A 22,566-nucleotide genomic window follows, 5' to 3' on the forward strand; every position below is an offset into this window, starting at 1 on the left:
ATTGTTTGCAGTGTTACAGTATTACACAAGAATGGGACGTGTGTATTGTTTGCAGTGTTACAGTATTACACAAGAATGGGATGTGTGTGTTTGCAGTGTTACAGTATTACACTAGAATGGGACGTGTGTATTGTTTGCAGTGTTGCAGTATTACACAAGAATGGGACGTTGTAGGAGGCTGGACTGGCTTGTAGTGAGTACCAAGGGGTACTTGCACCTTGCACCAGGCCCAGTTATCCCTTATTAGTGTATAGGGTGTCTAGCAGCTTAGGCTGATAGAAAATGGTAGCTTAGTAGAGCAGCTTAGGCTGAACTAGGAGACGTGTGAAGCTACTACAGTACCACTTAGTGTCATATGCACAATATCATAAGAAAACACAATACACAGTTATACTAAAAATAAAGGTACTTTATTTTTATGACAATATGCCAAAGTATCTTAGAGTGTACCCTCAGTGAGAGGATAGGAAATATACACAAGATATATATACACCATAGCAAAAATATGCAGTATAGTCTTAGAAAACAGTGCAAACAATGTATAGTTACAATAGGATGCAATGGGGAAACATAGGGATAGGGGCAACACAAACCATATACTCCAAAAGTGGAATGCGAACCACGAATGGACCCCAAACCTATGTGACCTTGTAGAGGGTCGCTGGGACTATTAGAAAATAGTGAGAGTTAGAAAAATAACCCTCCCCAAGACCCTGAAAAGTGAGTGCAAAGTGCACTAAAGTTCCCCTAAGGACAAAGAAGTCGTGTTAGAGGAATAATGCAGGAAAGACACAAACCAGCAATGCAACAACTGTGGATTTCCAATCTAGGGTACCTGTGGAACAAGGGGACCAAGTCCAAAAGTCACAAGCAAGTCGGAGATGGGCAAATGCCCAGGAAATGCCAGCTGCGGGTGCAAAGAAGCTTCTACTGGACAGAAGAAGCTGAGGTTTCTGCAGGAACGAAAAGGGCTAGAGACTTCCCCTTTGGTGGACGGATCCCTCTCGCCGTGGAGAGTCGTGCAGAAGTGTTTTCCCGCCGAAAGAACGCCAACAAGCCTTGCTAGCTGCAAATCGTGCGGTTAGCGTTTTTGGACGCTGCTGAGGCCCAGGAGGGACCAGGAGGTCGCAAATTGGACCAGCAGAGAGAGGGGACGTCGAGCAAGACAAGGAGCCCTCTCTGAAGCAGGTAGCACCCGGGGAAGTGCCAGAAACAGGCACTACGAGGATGCGTGAAACGGTGTTCGCCGAAGTTGCACAAAGGAGTCCCACGTCGCCGGAGACCAACTTAGAAAGTCGTGCAATGCAGGTTAGAGTGCCGTGGACCCAGGCTTGGCTGTGCACAAAGGATTTCCGCCAGAAGTGCACAGGGGCCGGAGTAGCTGCAAAGTCGCGGTTCCCAGCAATGCAGCCCAGCGAGGTGAGGCAAGGACTTACCTCCACCAAACTTGGACTGAAGAGTCACTGGACTGTGGGGGTCACTTGGACAGAGTTGCTGGATTCGAGGGACCTCGCTCGTCGTGCTGAGAGGAGACCCAAGGGACCGGTAATGCAGCTTTTTGGTGCCTGCGGTTGCAGGGGGAAGATTCCGTCGACCCACGGGAGATTTCTTCGGAGCTTCTGGTGCAGAGAGGAGGCAGACTACCCCCACAGCATGCACAAGCAGGAAAACAGTCGAGAAGGCGGCAGGATCAGCGTTACAGAGTTGCAGTAGTCGTCTTTGCTACTATGTTGCAGGTTTGCAGGCTTCCAGCGGGGTCAGCAGTCGATTCCTTATCAGAAGGTGAAGAGAGAGATGCAGAGGAACTCGGATGAGCTCTTGCATTCGTTATCTAAAGTTTCCCCAGAGACAGAGACCCTAAATAGCCAGAAAAGAGGGTTTGGCTACCTAGGAGAGAGGATAGGCTAGCAACACCTGAAGGAGCCTATCACAAGGAGTCTCTGACGTCACCTGGTGACACTGGCCACTCAGAGCAGTCCAGTGTGCCAGCAGCACCTCTGTTTCCAAGATGGCAGAGGTCTGGAGCACACTGGAGGAGCTCTGGACACCTCCCAGGGGAGGTGCAGGTCAGGGGAGTGGTCACTCCCCTTTCCTTTGTCCAGTTTCGCGCCAGAGCAGGGCTAAGGGGTCCCCTGAACCGGTGTAGACTGGCTTATGCAGAATTGGGCACATCTGTGCCCAAGAAAGCATTTCCAGAGGCTGGGGGAGGCTACTCCTCCCCTGCCTTCACACCATTTTCCAAAGGGAGAGGGTGTAACACCCTCTCTCAGAGGAAGTTCTTTGTTCTGCCATCCTGGGCCAGGCCTGGCTGGACCCCAGGAGGGCAGATGCCTGTCTGAGGGGTTGGCAGCAGCAGCAGCTGCAGTGAAACCCCAGGAAGGGCAGTTTGGCAGTACCAGGGTCTGTGCTACAGACCACTGGGATCATGGGATTGTGCCAACTATGCCAGGATGGCATAGAGGGGGCAATTCCATGATCATAGACATGTTACATGGCCATATTCGGAGTTACCATTGTGAAGCTACATATAGGTAGTGACCTATATGTAGTGCACGCGTGTAATGGTGTCCCCGCACTCACAAAGTTCAGGGAATTGGCTCTGAACAATGTGGGGGCACCTTGGCTAGTGCCAGGGTGCCCTCACACTAAGTAACTTTGCACCTAACCTTTACCAGGTAAAGGTTAGACATATAGGTGACTTATAAGTTACTTAAGTGCAGTGTAAAATGGCTGTGAAATAACGTGGACGTTATTTCACTCAGGCTGCAGTGGCAGGCCTGTGTAAGAATTGTCAGAGCTCCCTATGGGTGGCAAAAGAATTGCTGCAGCCCATAGGGATCTCCTGGAACCCCAATACCCTGGGTACCTCAGTACCATATACTAGGGAATTATAAGGGTGTTCCAGTAAGCCAATGTAAATTGGTAAAAATGGTCACTAGCCTGTTATTGACAATTTGGAAAGAAATGAGAGAGCATAACCACTGAGGTTCTGATTAGCAGAGCCTCAGTGAGACAGTTAGTCACTACACAGGTAACACATTCAGGCACACTTATGAGCACTGGGGCCCTGGGTTACCAGGGTCCCAGTGACACATACAACTAAAACAACATATATACAGTGAAAAATGGGGGTAACATGCCAGGCAAGATGGTACTTTCCTACACAACCCCCCCCAAACGAAGGACAATAAGACTAGCCATGACCTGATGAGTCTTCATTGTCTAAGTGGAAATATCTGGAGAGTCCATCTGCATTGGAGTGGCTACTCACAGGTCTATGTTCCACTGTATAGTCCATTCCCTGTAGGGATATGGACCACCTCAACAATTTAGGATTTTCACCTTTCATTTGTTTTAGCCAAAGTAGAGGTTTGTGGTCTGTCTGAACAATGAAGTGAGTGCCAAACAGGTATGGCCTCAACTTCTTCAGAGCCCAGACCACAGAAAAGGCCTCCCTCTCAATGGCAGACCAACGCTTTTCTCTAGGGGTCAACCTCCTACTAATAAAAGCAACAGGTTGATCCTGGCCCTCAGAATTAAGTTGTGATAGGACTGCCCCTACTCCTAATTCAGATGCATCAGTTTGGACATCGAATTTTTTAGAGTAACAAGGGCTTTTCAGGACAGGTGCAGAGCACATGGCCTGCTTCAGCTCCTCAAAAGCTTTCTGACAGTTTGCTGTCCATAATACCTTTTTAGGCATTTTCTTGGATGTGAGGTCATTAAGAGGGGCTGCAATGGAGCCATAGTTCTTAATGAACCTCCTGTAATACCCAGTGAGGCCTAGGAAGGCTCTCACCTGAGTCTGAGTGGTAGGGGGAACCCAATCAATAATTGTTTGGATTTCCCCCTGAAGTGGTGCAATCTGTTCCCCACCAACAAGGTGTCCCAGATAAACCACCTTACCCTGCCCTATCTGGCACTTTGAAGCCTTGATAGTGAGGCCTTCCTTTTGCAGGGCCTCCAAAACTTTCCATAGGTGGACCAGGTGATCATCCCAGCTGGAGCTAAAGACAGCTATATCGTCCAAATATGCTGCACTGAAAGCTTCCAGCCCTTGCAGGACTGTGTTCACCAACCTCTGAAAAGTGGCAGGTGCATTTTTCAAACCAAAAGGCATTACAGTAAACTGGTAATGTCCTCCAATGGTTGAAAATGCAGTCTTAGGTTTAGCATCTTCTGATAATTTGATCTGCCAATACCCTGCAGTCAAATCAAAAGTGCTTAGATACTTGGCAGATGCCAGTGTATCTATGAGCTCATCTGCCCTGGGTATAGGGTGAGCATCAGTTTTGGTTACCAAGTTGAGACCTCTATAGTCTACACAAAACCGCATTTCCTTCTTTCCATCTTTGGAATGGGGTTTTGGTACCAGTACCACAGGAGAAGCCCATGGACTGTCAGAGTGCTCAACCACTCCTAGTTCTAACATTTTCTGGACCTCTTGCTTTATGCAGTCCCTGACATGGTCAGGCTGCCTATAGATCTTACTTTTGACAGGTAAACTGTCTCCAGTATCTATAGTGTGCTCACACCAAGAAGTGGTACCTGGCACAGTAGAGAAGAGTTCAGAGAATTGATCTAGGAGATTTATGCAATTATCTTTCTGCTCAGCAGTAAGACAATCAGCCAAAACTACACCTTCCACAAGAGCATCTTGTTCTGTGGAAGAGAAGAGATCAGGTAGAGGATCACTGTCTTCTTCCTGTCCCTCATCAGTTGCCATGAGCAGGGTGAGATCAGCCCTGTCATAGTAGGGTTTCAGGCGGTTGACATGGAGCACCCTAAGGGGACTCCTGGCAGTGCCTAAGTCAACTAAATAGGTGACTTCTCCCTTCTTTTCAACAATTGTGTGGGGACCACTCCATTTATCTTGGAGTGCTCTTGGGGCCACAGGCTCCAAGACCCACACTTTCTGCCCTGGTTGGTACTGAACCAAAACAGCCTTCTGATCATGCCATTGCTTCTGGAGCTCTTGGCTGGCCTGAAGGTTTTTACTGGCCTTTTTCATGTACTCAGCCATCCTTGATCTGAGGCCAAGTACATAATCCACAATATCCTGCTTAGGAGCTTTTAAAGGTTGTTCCCAACCCTCCTTTACAAGTGTGAGTGGACCCCTAACAGGGTGTCCAAAAAGAAGTTCAAAGGGGCTGAAGCCCACTCCTTTCTGGGGTACCTCCCTGTAGGCAAAAAGGAGGCATGGTAGAAGGATATCCCATCTCCTGCGGAGTTTTTCAGGGAGACCCATAATCATGCCTTTGAGAGTTTTATTAAATCTCTCCACCAGTCCATTTGTTTGTGGATGATAGGGTGTTGTGAACTTGTACGTTACACCACACTCCTTCCACATGGCCTTTAAGTATGCAGACATGAAATTGCTTCCCCTATCTGATACTACTTCCTTTGGGAAGCCCACCCTGGAAAATATTCCCAGGAGGGCCTTTGCCACTGCAGGTGCTGTAGTGGTCCTTAAAGGAATAGCTTCAGGATATCTTGTGGCATGGTCCACTACCACCAAGATAAATCTATTGCCTGAAGCAGTAGGAGGGTCAAGGGGGCCAACTATGTCAACCCCTACCCTTTCAAAGGGAACCCCAACCACAGGCAGTGGAATAAGGGGTGCCTTTGGGGTGCCACCTGTCTTGCCACTGGCTTGACAGGTTTCACAGGACTTACAAAATTCCTTTGAGTCCTCAGACATCCTAGGCCAATGAAACAATGGAACTAATCTGTCCCAAGTTTTCATTTGACCCAGGTGCCCAGCTAGGGGAATGTCATGTGCCAGTGTTAGGAGTAACTTTCTATACTCCTGAGGAATCACTAATCTCCTGGCAGCTCCAGGTTTAGGATCCCTATGCTCAGTGTACAAGAGGTTGTCCTCCCAGTAAACTCTGTGAGAGTCACTGACATCCCCATTAGCCTGTTTGACAGCTTGCTGTCTGAGACCCTCTAATGTGGGACAGGTTTGGTGTGCCACACTCAGCTCCTCTCTGGCAGGCCCCCCTTCACCCAAAAGCTCAGCAGTGTCTGCTTCCAGCTCCTCTGGTGTAGGTTCTGCACAGGGAGGGAATTCTTCTTCCTCAGAAGTTGAATCCACTGTAGAGGGAGGGATAGTAGGAAGTGGTTTGCTTCTACTAGCCCTAGCTTTAGGGAGCACTTGGTCCATTGTTCCAGGATCCAAGCTTCCCTGTCCTTTTTGCTTTTTGGCCTGAGCCCTTGTCAAAGCAAAAATATGCCCTGGGATGCCCAGCATTGCTGCATGGGCCTCCAACTCCACATCTGACCAAGCTGATGTCTCCAAATCATTCCCTAATAGACAGTCTACAGGTAAATCTGAAGCTACCACAACTTTCTTTGGACCAGTAACCCCCCCCCAGTTGAGATTAACAACAGCCATGGGGTGGCTAAGTGTGTTGTTGTGAGCATCGGTTACTTGGTACTGGTGACCAAGTAGGTGTTGTTCAGGGTGGACCAGTTTCTCTATGACCATAGTCACACTGGCACCAGTGTCCCTGTAGGCCTGAACCTCAACACCATTTATTAGGGGTAGCTGCTTGTACTTATCCATATTAAGGGGACAAGCAACTAAGGTGGCTAAATCAATAGCCCCCTCAGAGACTAACACAGCCTCTGTGGCCTCCCTAACAAGGCCAACCCCAACTAAGTTACCAATAGTGAGCCCAGCTACTCCCTTGGATTGGCTATTAGTAGGTTTGCTCCCACCACCACTGCTATTAGTAGGGACACTAGGGGTAGCAGTAGGGGTTGTAGTGGTAGGAGCATTGGTGCTTTTCTTTGGACAACTGGGATCTGTTGTCCAATGGCCTTTTATTTTACATAAATAGCACCATGGTTTCTTTTCCTTGTTCTGATTAAAAGAGGATTTGGGCCCACCACCCCCACCAGAGTGTTTTTGTGGGCCTGATGAAGACTCGTTTTTAGATTTGTCCCCACCCTTGTCAGAAGACTTACCATCCTTCTTTTTGTTGCCATCTTTGTCACCCCCTGTATGAACTTTTCTGTTCACCCTTGTTCTGACCCATTTGTCTGCCTTCTTTCCCAATTCTTGGGGAGAGGTCAGATCAGAGTCCACCAAGTACTGGTGCAACAAATCAGACACACAATTATTAAGAATATGCTCTCTCAGGATCAAGTTATACAGGCTTTCAAAGTCAGTAACCTTACTGCCATGTAACCACCCCTCCAAGGCCTTCACTGAATGGTCAATGAAATCAACCCAGTCTTGTGAAGACTCCTTTTTGGTCTCTCTGAACGTTATCCTGTACTGTTCAGTGGTTAAGCCATAACCATCCAGGAGTGCATTCTTAAGAACTTGGAAATTATTAGCATCATTTTCTTTCACAGTAAGGAGCCTATCCCTACCTTTTCCACTAAATGATAGCCATAGGATAGCAGCCCACTGCCTTTGAGGGACATCCTGTACAACACAGGCCCTCTCAAGTGCAGCAAACCACTTGTTAATGTCATCCCCCTCCTTATAAGGGGGAACTATCTTATGCAGATTCCTGGAATCATGCTCTTTTGCAGGATGACTATGGGGAATACTGCTGCTGCCACCATGGGTTTCTAAACCCAGTTTCTGTCTCTCCTTCTCTACTTCTAAAGTCTGTCTATCCAAATCCAGCTGTTGCTTCTTGAGCTTCAGTCTGGTTTGTTCCACTCTCAATCTATTGAGCTCCCTTTCTAACAATCTGTCATCAGGGTGGGTGGGAGGGACATGCCTTGAAACAGAAGTATGGTGAGAATGGACAGAAGGAGACCTGTCCCTTACAGAAGCCACCCTAACAGCTTGGCTAACAGAAACATCACTACCAGTATGGTGAGAATAAATGCTTTTGCTATGATGTGAGACAACACTATTTCTATGGTGTGGCTCCTCATCATTACCAACTATGCTAGACTGTCTAGTAATGGGCAGGCTAGGAAGTTTCTTTCCTGAATCTTTTCCTGGGGGAGTCCCTGGATCAGATTGAGAACCATTAGCTACTTTTTCTACAGATTGGGCACTTATGGCCTTATCCTGTACTCTAAGCATGTTAATTAACAGTTCTAAGGAAGGATTCTTCCCTACACTCAAACCTCTCTCTATGCAGAGATTCCTTGCTCCTTTCCAGCTAAGGTGATCATATGCAAGTTTGGACAGATCAACATTTTGGCCTGTGCCAGACATTTTTAGAGAGAGTTAAAGTGATAGTAAAAGATAAAAAGTTTGTCAGAGCTTTTAGAAAGACAGAGAAAAAAACTTTTTAAACTTTTTAGAACTTTTTAGAAAGTTAGAAGTACTTTTCAGCACTTAGAAAAGAGTGAAAAGAGGAACTGCAAAACTTTTTGGCTATGTGTATATACACTGACCTTGTTTTGTATATTTTTCTCTTATGAAAAGTACAATGACAAGAGTGGTAAGTAGTCTCAAAGCACTTATCCCACCACTGCACAACCAATGTAGGAGGCTGGACTGGCTTGTAGTGAGTACCAAGGGGTACTTGCACCTTGCACCAGGCCCAGTTATCCCTTATTAGTGTATAGGGTGTCTAGCAGCTTAGGCTGATAGAAAATGGTAGCTTAGCAGAGCAGCTTAGGCTGAACTAGGAGACGTGTGAAGCTACTACAGTACCACTTAGTGTCATATGCACAATATCATAAGAAAACACAATACACAGTTATACTAAAAATAAAGGTACTTTATTTTTATGACAATATGCCAAAGTATCTTAGAGTGTACCCTCAGTGAGAGGATAGGAAATATACACAAGATATATATACACCATAGCAAAAATATGCAGTATAGTCTTAGAAAACAGTGCAAACAATGTATAGTTACAATAGGATGCAATGGGGAAACATAGGGATAGGGGCAACACAAACCATATACTCCAAAAGTGGAATGCGAACCACGAATGGACCCCAAACCTATGTGACCTTGCAGAGGGTCGCTGGGACTATTAGAAAATAGTGAGAGTTAGAAAAATAACCCTCCCCAAGACCCTGAAAAGTGAGTGCAAAGTGCACTAAAGTTCCCCTAAGGACAAAGAAGTCTTGTTAGAGGAATAATGCAGGAAAGACACAAACCAGCAATGCAACAACTGTGGATTTCCAATCTAGGGTACCTGTGGAACAAGGGGACCAAGTCCAAAAGTCACAAGCAAGTCGGAGATGGGCAAATGCCCAGGAAATGCCAGCTGCGGGTGCAAAGAAGCTTCTACTGGACAGAAGAAGCTGAGGTTTCTGCAGGAACGAAAAGGGCTAGAGACTTCCCCTTTGGTGGACGGATCCCTCTCGCCGTGGAGAGTCGTGCAGAAGTGTTTTCCCGCCGAAAGAACGCCAACAAGCCTTGCTAGCTGCAAATCGTGCGGTTAGCGTTTTTGGACGCTGCTGAGGCCCAGGAGGGACCAGGAGGTCGCAAATTGGACCAGCAGAGAGAGGGGACGTCGAGCAAGACAAGGAGCCCTCTCTGAAGCAGGTAGCTCCCGGAGAAGTGCCAGAAACAGGCAATACGAGGATGTGTGAAACGGTGTTCGCCGAAGTTGCACAAAGGAGTCCCACGTCGCCAGAGACCAACTTAGAAAGTCGTGCAATGCAGGTTAGAGTGCCGTGGACCCAGGCTTGGCTGTGCACAAAGGATTTCCGCCGGAAGTGCACAGGGGCCGGAGTAGCTGCAAAGTCGCGGTTCCCAGCAATGCAGCCCAGCGAGGTGAGGCAAGGACTTACCTCCACCAAACTTGGACTGAAGAGTCACTGGACTGTGGGGGTCACTTGGACAGAGTTGCTGGATTCGAGGGACCTCGCTCGTCGTGCTGAGAGGAGACCCAAGGGACCGGTAATGCAGCTTTTTGGTGCCTGCGGTTGCAGGGGGAAGATTCCGTCGACCCACGGGAGATTTCTTCGGAGCTTCTGGTGCAGAGAGGAGGCAGACTACCCCCACAGCATGCACAAGCAGGAAAACAGTCGAGAAGGCGGCAGGATCAGCGTTACAGAGTTGCAGTAGTCGTCTTTGCTACTATGTTGCAGGTTTGCAGGCTTCCAGCGGGGTCAGCAGTCGATTCCTTATCAGAAGGTGAAGAGAGAGATGCAGAGGAACTCGGATGAGCTCTTGCATTCGTTATCTAAAGTCTCCCCAGAGACAGAGACCCTAAATAGCCAGAAAAGAGGGTTTGGCTACCTAGGAGAGAGGATAGGCTAGCAACACCTGAAGGAGCCTATCACAAGGAGTCTCTGACGTCACCTGGTGGCACTGGCCACTCAGAGCAGTCCAGTGTGCCAGCAGCACCTCTGTTTCCAAGATGGCAGAGGTCTGGAGCACACTGGAGGAGCTCTGGACACCTCCCAGGGGAGGTGCAGGTCAGGGGAGTGGTCACTCCCCTTTCCTTTGTCCAGTTTCGCGCCAGAGCAGGGCTAAGGGGTCCCCTGAACCGGTGTAGACTGGCTTATGCAGAATTGGGCACATCTGTGCCCAAGAAAGCATTTCCAGAGGCTGGGGGAGGCTACTCCTCCCCTGCCTTCACACCATTTTCCAAAGGGAGAGGGTGTAACACCCTCTCTCAGAGGAAGTTCTTTGTTCTGCCATCCTGGGCCAGGCCTGGCTGGACCCCAGGAGGGCAGATGCCTGTCTGAGGGGTTGGCAGCAGCAGCAGCTGCAGTGAAACCCCAGGAAGGGCAGTTTGGCAGTACCAGGGTCTGTGCTACAGACCACTGGGATCATGGGATTGTGCCAACTATGCCAGGATGGCATAGAGGGGGCAATTCCATGATCATAGACATGTTACATGGCCATATTCGGAGTTACCATTGTGAAGCTACATATAGGTAGTGACCTATATGTAGTGCACGCGTGTAATGGTGTCCCCGCACTCACAAAGTTCAGGGAATTGGCTCTGAACAATGTGGGGGCACCTTGGCTAGTGCCAGGGTGCCCTCACACTAAGTAACTTTGCACCTAACCTTTACCAGGTAAAGGTTAGACATATAGGTGACTTATAAGTTACTTAAGTGCAGTGTAAAATGGCTGTGAAATAACGTGGACGTTATTTCACTCAGGCTGCAGTGGCAGGCCTGTGTAAGAATTTGCAGAGCTCCCTATGGGTGGCAAAAGAATTGCTGCAGCCCATAGGGATCTCCTGGAACCCCAATACCCTGGGTACCTCAGTACCATATACTAGGGAATTATAAGGGTGTTCCAGTAAGCCAATGTAAATTGGTAAAAATGGTCACTAGCCTGTTAGTGACAATTTGGAAAGAAATGAGAGAGCATAACCACTGAGGTTCTGATTAGCAGAGCCTCAGTGAGACAGTTAGTCACTACACAGGTAACACATTCAGGCACACTTATGAGCACTGGGGCCCTGGATTACCAGGGTCCCAGTGACACATACAACTAAAACAACATATATACAGTGAAAAATGGGGGTAACATGCCAGGCAAGATGGTACTTTCCTACAGACGTGTGTGTTGTTTGCAGTGTTACAGTATTACACAAGAATGGGACGTGTGTATTGTTTGTAGTGTTACAGTATTACACAAGGGACATGTGTATTGTTTGCAGTGTTACAGTATTACACAAGAATGGGACGTGTGTATTGTTTTCAGTGTTAATTGTTTGCAGTTTTACAGTATTACACAAGAGTGGGACGTGTGTATTGTTGCAGTGTTACATTATTACACAAGAGTGGGACGTGTGTATTGTTGCGGTGTTACAGTATTACACAAGAATGGGATGTGTGTATTGTTGCAGTGTTACAGTATTACACAAGAATGGGACATGTGTATTGTTTGCAGAGTTACAGTATTACACAAGAGTGGGACGTGTGTATTGTTGCAGTGTTACAGTATTACACAAGAATGGGACGTGTGTATTGTTTGCAGAGTTACAGTATTACACAAGAATGGGACGTGTGTATTGTTGCAGTGTTACAGTATTACACAAGAATGGGAACTGTATATTGTTTGCAGTGTTACAGTATTACACAAGAATGGGACGTGTGTATTGTTTGCAGTGTTACAGTATTACACAAGAATGGGACGTGTGTATTGTTTGCAGTGTTACAGTATTACACAAGAATGGGACCTGTGTGTTGTTGCAGTGTTACAGTATTACACAAGAATGGGACGTGTGTGTTGTTTGCAGTGTTACAGTATTACACAAGAATGGGACGTGTGTGTTGTTTGCAGTGTTACAGTATTACACAAGAATGGGACGTGTGTGTTGTTTGTAGTGTTACAGTATTACACAAGAATGGGACGTGTGTTGTTGCAGTGTTACAGTATTACACAAGAATGGGACGTGTGTGTTGTTTGCAGGGTTACAGTATTACACAAGAATGGGACGTGTGTTGTTGCAGTGTTACAGTATTACACAAGAATGGGACGTGTGTGTTGTTTGCAGTGTTACAGTATTACACAAGAATGGGACGTGTGTGTTGTTTGCAGTGTTACAGTATTACACAAGAATGGGACGTGTGTGTTGTTTGTAGTGTTACAGTATTACACAAGAATGGGACGTGTGTTGTTGCAGTGTTACAGTATTACACAAGAATGGGACGTGTGTGTTGTTTGCAGGGTTACAGTATTACACAAGAATGGGACGTGTGTTGTTGCAGTGTTACAGTATTACACAAGAATGGGACGTGTGTGTTGTTTGCAGTGTTACAGTATTACACAAGAATGGGACGTGTGTGTTGTTTGCAGTGTTACAGTATTACACAAGAATGGGACGTGTGTGTTGTTTGTAGTGTTACAGTATTACACAAGAATGGGACGTGTGTGTTGTTTGCAGTGTTACAGTATTACACAAGAATGGGACGTGTGTTGTTGCAGTGATAAAGGAGCGTGAAAAGAGAAAGCACGGAGCTCAGAGTCATGCATGTTGTACAGATATCCACTCTGCTTTACAAGGCCTTGTTAGTGTGCACATTTGTTTTCCTTTCTTGTTTTCTTCGCGTCCTCCTTGACCCTGAGGCATGGTTCTACATTCAGATGTCACGCATGAGTAAACTGGAAGCCGCTTCCGGGCAGCCTGACCCACATCTGCCTCTCGAGAGCCCCTCGTCTGCCCCTCTCTTGTCTCCTCTTCGGAAGTGAGTCCATATTATATGCGGACTGAACACTAAGGTGACATCTGAAGAAAGGATCTTTGAAACGTCCTCCCTCTCTCTGCCTGTCACTGCCATAGTCCCTCTCAGCTGTGCTCCCTGTAAATGCCAAACAGAAATAACGAAACATCCTCGCGTCCTGGAAATGTTCACTAAATCCATGGGGCTTCGTTCATTGAGGCTCAGTGGGCGGAGCTGTTTTTTCTATTTTGCTTTTTATTATTGAACTTTGTTAAAGTGTCTTTTGGTGCAATAAAACAGCAGCGCGGCTGTGTGTTTATGAGGTAGTCAATTCATGCTTTGCTCTTCTCTCCGACAATATGCAGCAGTAGCACTGAGGGCCCCACTGGTGACCTCTGCTTGGAATCGTCTTTAGACTCTTACCCACCACCTTCGGCCACCCCCAGCTTTCTGAGAGCGCCATCTAGTGAATGAATGAGAAACTGTGCCAGCTTTCTGAGAGCGCCATCTAGTGAATGAGTGAGAAACTGTGCCAGCTTTCTGAGAGCGCCATCTAGTGAATGAGTGAGAAACTGTGCCAGCTTTCTGAGAGCGCCATCTAGTGAATGAGTGAGCTTCCTGAGAGCGCCACTAGTGAATGAGTGAGAAACTGTGATGGCTTTCTGAGAGCGCCTTCTAGTGAATGAGTGAGAAACTGTGACGGCTTTCTGATATCACTATCTAGTGAATGAGTGAGCTTTCAGAGAGAGTTCCATCTAAAGAATGCGTAAGAAAATGTGCCAGCTTTCTGAGAAAGAGCCATCTAGTGAATGTGTGAGAAACCGTGCCAGCTTTCTGAGACCACCGTCTAGTAAATGAGTAAGCTTTCTGAGAGAGTGCCATCTAGTGAATGAGTGAGAAACCGTGCCAGCTTTCTGAGACCACTGTCTAGTGAATGAGTAAGCTTTCTGAGAGAGTGCCATCTAGTGAATGAGTGAGAAACTGTACCAGCTTTCTGAGACCACCGTCTAGTGAATGAGTAAGCTTTCTGAGAGCTCCACTAGTGAATAAGTGAGAAACTGTACCAGCTTTTTGATAGCACTATCTAGTGAATGAGTGAGCTTTCAGAGAGAGTTCCATCTAAAGAATGCGTAAGAAAATGTGCCAGCTTTCTGAGAAAGAGCCATCTAGTGAATGTGTGAGAAACCGTGCCAGCTTTCTGAGACCACCGTCTAGTAAATGAGTAAGCTTTCTGAGAGAGTGCCATCTAGTGAATGAGTGAGAAACCGTGCCAGCTTTCTGAGACCACCGTCTAGTGAATGAGTAAGCTTTCTGAGAGAGTGCCATCTAGTGAATGAGTGAGAAACTGTACCAGCTTTCTGAGAGCGCCATCTAGTGAAGGAGTGAGCTTTCTGAGAGCTCCACTAGTGAATAAGTGAGAAACTGTACCAGCTTTCTGAGAGCGCCATCTAGTGAATGTGTGAGAAACTGTGCCAAGGAGAACAGCAACTTCAAGGGCCCACCCTATATGGCCCACTCCTTCTATTTGACCATGATGAATGACTTTGTTTTTCTGTGGTAGGTGAATGTGCGGATAAACTTCCAACGTTCTAGAGAGTACTTTAAAGGAAAACACAAACACTCCAGATAGCGCATGGAAGTGTGTTTAATGCACATGGGTTTAATGCAAAAACAGCCAGGAACCGTTCAAAAATAAGCAAACCACTTGCCTGATCAACTGAGCAGAGCTTCACCTCTGATTGGAGCATGTGATGCTAAAATCCATATATTTTGGTGCTAGATTTGAATGAAAGCAGGAACCCAGGGTAGAACAGAAAGCTGGAGATGGGCAGGCTCCTCTTGTGGGGTTAATGCAGCAAGGCCTTGGACAGGTGGTGCCAGCAAGTTGCCTCGGTGTGCCACTGTGAGAACGACGCCTCCTTCACCACCAGTTACCCTCGGTGTGTTCACCTTAGTCATAGAGACTGGTGGTAGGTTCCCTTGTGACGTAGAGGTCCACGCTCCTGGTGCTGATTGATGTACTGTTCACATCCACGAAAGCTCATCATTTGACACCTTGGCATGCGATTCAAGACTCCAGAATCATAAAACCTCTTTGTGTATGTCACAGCTGCAGCCAGCACCTGATCCCAGAGAATCTGCTTTTTCAAGGTCCTTTGATCATTGTCTCGATTCTACCCACTTTGGCACATTTAGGGCCATATGTACGAACACATTTCCCCATTGACACAGAATGGGAAAAACCCTTTACTACATCTTGTCCTTAGTTATTAATTCCTTAACACAAATATCATGTTCACGTCTAGACAGCTGTATTATAAAGTCCTCCTACAGCAGGGCACGAGGTATATAGAAGCAACTGGTCTCTTTAGTTTCTCTTTACAAGGCATCTGCCATTCTCAGGCCGTCGAAGGGGAAATCAGGCCCCCGGTGTTGTAAGACAGAAACAACCCTCTCAGAACCAGGCTCTGCTTTACAGAACGCTCCGTATACAACACAGGAAAACAAAAATGGAGACTCCTTTCAAGCAGATATAAACACGAAATAGTAATTGATTGATGCAGTATAGCAGCACACATTAAGGCACATATGTGGAGTTGCACTTCCACCCTATACAAGCAAGCACTAATGCATACACGTGATGGTACCATCTCACTAACGTTTAGCATAACACTAGTCTTTTCAAAATTCTGTGACACATCAAAATGTGACTTTGATCAGCTCGGAGCTGCATCCTCAATGGAATGGAGGTTCATTTTAGTCCAGTATTTCCAGAGGCGTAAAGTTCCCCTTTCACTTCTTTTCTGCATGCCACAACTCATTTTTTTTGCAGTTTTATATAGTGAACTCGACCGAAGGTATTGGAGTGCTTTACATGAACAGCAGGTACATTTACACATATTCACATTCGTTTTTTCGGCACCAGGAGATGGAGTTATTTGCCCAAAAGCGCAGGATGTTGAACCGACACCGAGCCTCAAACCTGGCTTTCTAGTTCCAAAGTCCGCAGCTCTTGTTGTAAAGTCACATCCTCTCCACCTCGTAAGGACTCGAACTATATAGAATTCACATTTTTCCGTTGAGTTGGAGACATTACCAAGACAACCAGTGGCTTATATGGAGGAGGCAAGTGGAAATGGAAGCCACATTGTAGAGTCTCTCTGCCCTCAGCTAGGACGTCACTGATAGACCCAACCTAAGAGTGCTCGATTAGCAGACACCATTGGGTAACAATACCAGCGGTAGACGAGCTTTCGCTCCAGTGGACACTGGTAAACCAAAATGTGTGGTGTACATATATTTGGCTAATGTGCTGCAAAGTCTCTCGCTGTTACTTCAAAGTTAGGTTGCGCTGTCGAAAAAACCTGCTGAAATAAAGAATCCTTTGGTCAAGTCATTGAGCCCCCAGCGAAATCCAGAGGTGAGGCTCCGCCTCAGCTATTTTACAGTGTTAATAAGGGTGAGCATTTACACCCTATCATAAGCTACATTGAAACAGGCCCGCAGTGCTGGAGCATTGAATGGGTGGAATCCATCATGTGGTTAGTTGTATACAGTCACTGTGCGTTCATCAAGGCAATTGTTCCAACGCACTTATGTGTGAATGTGGATGTATAGTGCACTATAGGAAAGAACAAACATATTGCCCATTCATAATAAACAGTCTTCGAAGTGGTCTCACACCGCAATGTGTTTGACGTCGGAGCCTTAGATCTGATGTATTATGTACAGTCTTCCTTTCCACTTGACATTCACAGTGGGACACTGCATGTGTGCCAGGAAGCAGAGATATATGTTAGGTAAAATAATCTACATCTACATGTCATTTGCATGTGTGCAGTAGCACAGTATTGTGTATATTGCATCTTTGATTTTTTTTTTTACATGGTAGTAGTTACGTGTCAGTGCTATGAAACCCAGAGGTGACCATCCACTTTACAAATGCCCCAATTAGAATGAAGCAGGAAATTTAATTATGTTAGAATTACTGTATTACTTTAGTCTTCCTGCAAAATAGTTCACATGCTCATAAATGTTATTGTGAATTGTTCCCAATATTTTGACAGTCAGGGGTCATCATTGAGGCGTGTACAACTCTTGGGAGCCAGATATTCTCAAGTCGGTCAGATAGCGCTGGTTGCTTAAGAATGATCATAGGTCTGGAGGAACGCGTCTCCAGGTAAGAAGACGCGTTCCTGCAGACCGGCGCGTTCCTGCACACCGACGCGTTCCTGCAGACCTCGGACCGCTACAACCGTGATTAATGGCAGCAGCCGACATCTCTATTCACCCTTTACAATGGAGTAGCACTTGTAAGGGTAGAAGATTGGAAGGGCAGGAGTAGCTTAAACCATGATCTCAGGGAAGCATAGTTTCAGGTAAGTAAGTTCTTCTCTTTTCTTTACATTGTCTCATCAGAGTTACAGTAATGTGGTGATACCAGTTGTGAAACAGCAAAGCACAATTCATTCTCTCTACTTTATTCTAGTGATGATGACTTCGACATGTCCAGATATTCGTCGTCGGGGTATTCTTCTGCTGAGGTGAGTCTTAGTTTTGTGCATCTGGGAGCAAGGGCACAAGAATGAATATTGTATCTGCACTTTGAATGAGCCTTTGTTTGTCTTATATTGGTTTAAGATTTTGCTTCTGCTTACAAAGCTCTCTAACATTGTGTGGATCTCTGCACTTGCAAATAGGAAAAGTAGATAAAGACATTAGAGGCTAGCCTTTGAAACTAAGTAAACCAGCACAACATTTTAGTTTGTGGTATCTTAGTTGGAAAAGTGAGACTTGTAGCATGAGGGAGAGACTCTCTTCATAATCTACCAGTTGGGCAGTTGCATGTGTGGTAGCAGTTCTATCCTGTTACGGCCCAGGGTGGCCTGTGAAACTAGCAGTACCATTGTTTACATAGTGTTGCATACAGGAAGGTGAAATGGCAAAAGCCTTTCTAATAATCCTTCAATGTATTCATTATGGGCGAGCACAAAGTGCTCCGGCCATTCTGTAGTCTCTCTTTGGGCTTAACACCACGCCCATGCCACGTCAGTCACTTACATTGGTTCGTGGGCTTGCCTTTTAAAATCCGCTTGCTTTCATTTGTGAAAGGCATGCATACGTCATGCCTTTTCCGGTGTTTAGCCCACCTACACAGCACCGGTAAACTACTGAAAACATACGAGGCTTGACGTTTTCAGCCTGGAGTTCGGACTACTTCATCTGTTTATTTTCCACGCAGCGCAATCGCGCTGCATTTTACATAGCGCGATCACGCTGTGTTTTTTTTTGCTTTACAACGCTAATAGCTCTAACTCGAACAAATGCGAGACCCGTTGCATTGAAAATGCTTGTTTTTATTTATGTTGGGTGCTTCCTGTAGCACCAGCCTGTGGCCTTGGACCACTTCAGAATGCTGTGTTAGAAAGAGAGACATGAATTTTGGAGTTGCTACCTCTGAATTTTGTACACAGTTATATGGGGTTAGCATAGACCATTTAAAGGGTTGGTATAATCTTCTGGCTCTGATAAAGGTATCTTGAAAAGTTGACTGCTGAAGGTATAGTGTCTACAGATACTGCACATAGTGAATCATAAGCACTGGGGCACAATACTAGGCAGAGATTTCCCACTGTCTCAGTAGTTGGTCATAAATAAAGCTAAGTACTTAAGTATTTCTGCACTGCATTGTTCCAAAGTACCTTCAGCTTCTGTGTACATTAAAAGCAAATGTTCGATCTCCACATTTGGAACACAGTAATGGCAGGGTAGTCTTGCTACACTGTTTGTATCAGATGGTACATAAAATAATAATTTCTATCTCGTTTCACTCCAGTGAAATGCTGTAAGTTTGCTTTTCTATTAAGCTTCTGTATAAACGGTCTTAATTCTGGCGGCTTTCTAGATGCTAGCAATTAGCATCCAAATTGTCACTTCAGTATTCTGTAAACATATATAAATGTAATGTTCTCTGCAACTAACAGCTGGATACATAGATGCTTTTAATGAGCCAAACCACTGTTTTCAGTTGCTTGTTGCGTCTCCAAAAATAACCAGGCTATATAAGATTTCACTCATGTGTTCTCTGTTTAATCCCTGGAGCACGGCTGATTATATTTAGATGGATGTTGCTATTCTAATTTTATTGGAGTGATGCAGAACACTGATATTTTACAGAAACAAACAAGTTACTGAACTTTGGTAGAGCTTTTTCCTGGTAGAGACTCCCATCTAGCTGCAGATTCCTCACATTCGAATATTCCCAAAGCACCAAACTGGATCTGGAAACTTTGCAGTAAAACCTTTGCGCACCACTAGGTGGCGCCATGTGGCACAGAATTGACCCCATTCTGCTCCAGTAATGATGTGCTGAGCCTATGTAGGCGCTGCTCCCGTGCACTGACATCAGTACCTTTCGAGACTGACTGCGTCTTAAGACACAGAGCTCAATAAGCAGAGAAGTTGGGAGGGTCTTTGAGAGATCTGCAGCTAGACAGTCTGTGCCAGAAAGAGCGTTACTGAAGGTAAGTAACTTGTTCTGATGGAGACTTAAAACCGCAGATTCCTCACCTTTTGAATAGATACCAAAGCAGTGCGTATTTGGAGATGGGTCTGTGGATGGATTTCAACCAGAAAGTCCTGCAGGACCAAGTGGGCAAATGCCCTTCCCTGCAAATCTTTTTTTAAAACCTTCAGTTTTCAGTTTTTGTTGAATTAACAATGCAGCATCAAAAAACTGTCACAGTACACTGTATGCAACTAAGAGAACAAACCCAAAAGGAGTTTAGTAGTTATAAGCAGACACAGGTCAGTCATCCAGCCTCAAGGCTGCAGAGCTCACCAGGCAAACTGCATCCATACCTTTCCCCCTCCTCTTCTCCCCCAGGGTCTCATACAGCCTAATTTTCAGTGTCAGTGTCTACCTCACTAGGGGAGGCATCATCAGGGGCTGCAAATCTTTCTCCCAGGGTCCTCCATGTGGCTAAGTCATCCCTTAACTTTGCGTCTCTTCTGCTATTTTTCAGGTGGATTTTCTCCACTAGAATCCACTCTGCGACATCTTTATGCCAGTGTTCTTTTGAGAGGGTGCATTGAACCATCCACATGATAGCCACCCTATGAAATGCCACTACTAATTCCAAGTGCAGACCCTCTCTGCAAATCTGTCTGTCCAGACAATACTGATTCATGAATGTATGGATGGACGCTTACGTAGCTGCTTGGCAAATGTCCATGACAGTGACTTTGGGTGCCAACAGTGGTGCAGCGTTGGCCCTGGCAGAATGAGCATGTACACGTGTGTAGCAGATCTTAATGCACAGCACGACCCAGCAGGTGATGGTTCTCTTCTGCACTTCAGATTTTTGTTCGCCTCACAGAACCCCACAGAGAGCTGATCATCCACCCAGTCTTCTTTGGTACAGTCTGTGTAAAAGCTCAGCACTCCCTCGGGGTCCAAGGCATGGAGCCTCTCCTCCTCCTCCTTAGAGGGGTGAGCCAGGGCATAGAACAGGATGATGGGTTGACCCATATGGATCGGTGTCACAAATTGTGGTTGTTAAGAAGGATGCTCACATCTGCAGAACCAGTTTGTGTGGGAACCAGGAAGTGTACAGCTGGTTCACACACACAGCTTGAACCTCACTGTGTTGCGGGTTAGAAGTTGCTTGAATGGAGAGAACCTCAGAAATGAAAAGACCAAGTTAAGGTCCAAGGAGGCATGACAAAGGGAGAGAAATAAGTGTTTTGTGGGGTTTTTTAAAAGCTGTATAACTGGAGATTTAAATAATGGAGGTTGATCTGGGAACACAACACAAAAGAGCTGAAAGGCATCCTTTAACTCTGCCTAGAGCAAAGCCTTGCTGGGGATTAAACAAAACATTACCAGGAGGGGATCTATTGGCAGAGTACAGCACCAAATCACAAAATTGTCATCTTGATAGGGCTGAGTGAATTCATCACCCATGTCATAATCATTGTCTAAGGCCATGTCAAAAATGGAGTCTAAGGTGTGTGTTCTCCCTTATGGAGGAGACAGATCAAGTGGGAGAAGCAGCACCTCAATTGTTGGCGTGCACGGCATTGGTCTTGGTTGAATCGGCCCCAACTCTGAGTCAAAGAGTACTATGGGTGTCTCTTCGTCTGGCATAGTTGGCTACTGAGTCGAAGTTCCAGGGACCTCAGTGGACTGTAGTGTGGAAGAAGGGGTCACAATCAGAGCCGAATATGGCTTGGCAGGCTTGGAGGCTCCGACAGGCCACAAGGGTGAACATGCCAGCAGTACTCCAGATGGATGGCATCTCATCCATGGCGCCACTTCCACAGTTGAATGCAAGTGGCGAGAGGGTGCTAGGTCCCGCTTTGATTTTTTTTCTTCTTTTTTTTTGTTTTTTTCTTCCAATGCTTCTTCGGCTTACCCGAATATCTAGATGTTGGCAAAGGCCGGCCTCTGAAACAGCTTTGGCAACTCCTGAAACAGGACTGGGGCCGCACTATGGACTAGGACTTCTTCATAGACCAATTTCGTCATGGAGTCTTCTTGTGCTTGAATTAAAATTCTTCAAACTTTCAGATAGAAAAAATATATATTTGTATGAAAAGGTAAAAAGTGCTCTCAATTTTTAATTTATATGTGTGTGTGTGCATCTAATCTGTTTAATGAGATGGTTCTCTGTTCAGACCATACAATTCCATTCTTTGCTTTTAGTAACTACCACACGGATAATGTCTAAAATGGGCTACAGCTCACATATGGCCTGTTTTAAATTGAGAATATCTACATTTGTGAGAGGGCAGGTGGGTTCAACCCTTTGCACATTCCAGAAGTAAATCTGAGCCTCACATTCAGGTCACCAAGTTTCATCTACTTGTAATACAGGTATTTGATCTAAGCAATTGCCAGCCATAAGTAGGGAAGTAGAAACCAGACTTATTTAGCACAGTGGTTCCCAACCTGTGCTCCGGGGACCGATAGGGGGGTCCTCAAAGCCTCCTCAAGGGGTCAGCGACTTCTTAGAAAATTAAACTAAACTTAACAGATTAGGTCCCCAACTTTAAATAATGACTCAGTGGGAGGGGGGTCCCCTGACTCCAATAATGATTCAGTGGGGGTCCCCGGGTTCCGGTAATGATAAAATGGGGGTCCACATAAGTCAAAAAGTTGGTAACCACTGATTTAGCACAATCAAACTTTTCATTCTCCAATCAACGTAGGGAGCAGATCCCATTGATGTGATTGATCTTAGGTTAGTCAAGATTTCTAAGTGCATGGCAATGGGTGAAGCATCGGTGACAGAGAAAAAGAATTTGCTTTGCACGTCTTTATCCTAGCGAGCCCTTCCTCTGTGGTAATGTAAGAATATTATCAGCGGGTCTCAAAAATTACGAAATTAAAATACTTCCAGCAGTAGCTAAAATAAAGGAGGCTTTCAAAATTCTTTGTGGTGTAATGGTATTGTCTAACTAGGTGAATAGAATAGCACCAGTGGATGTTTACTT

At 45.9% G+C, this 22,566-nt stretch overlaps 1 protein-coding gene across 2 annotated transcripts in view; it reads left to right on the forward strand.

Annotated features, from left to right (window-relative positions):
• The window catches only part of FAM219A (family with sequence similarity 219 member A), a 363,317-nt gene that overhangs the window by 310,362 nt on the left and 30,389 nt on the right, over positions 1-22,566 (forward strand). For both annotated transcript variants that reach the window (XM_069215486.1, XM_069215463.1), the window contains exon 5: positions 17,558-17,612. In XM_069215486.1, the coding sequence (XP_069071587.1) occupies positions 17,558-17,612 (55 nt within the window). The remainder of the gene's footprint in view (positions 1-17,557; positions 17,613-22,566) is intronic.

Source organism: Pleurodeles waltl, chromosome 1_1, assembly GCF_031143425.1.
Source record: "Pleurodeles waltl isolate 20211129_DDA chromosome 1_1, aPleWal1.hap1.20221129, whole genome shotgun sequence".
NCBI classification, from domain to species: domain Eukaryota; kingdom Metazoa; phylum Chordata; class Amphibia; order Caudata; family Salamandridae; genus Pleurodeles; species Pleurodeles waltl.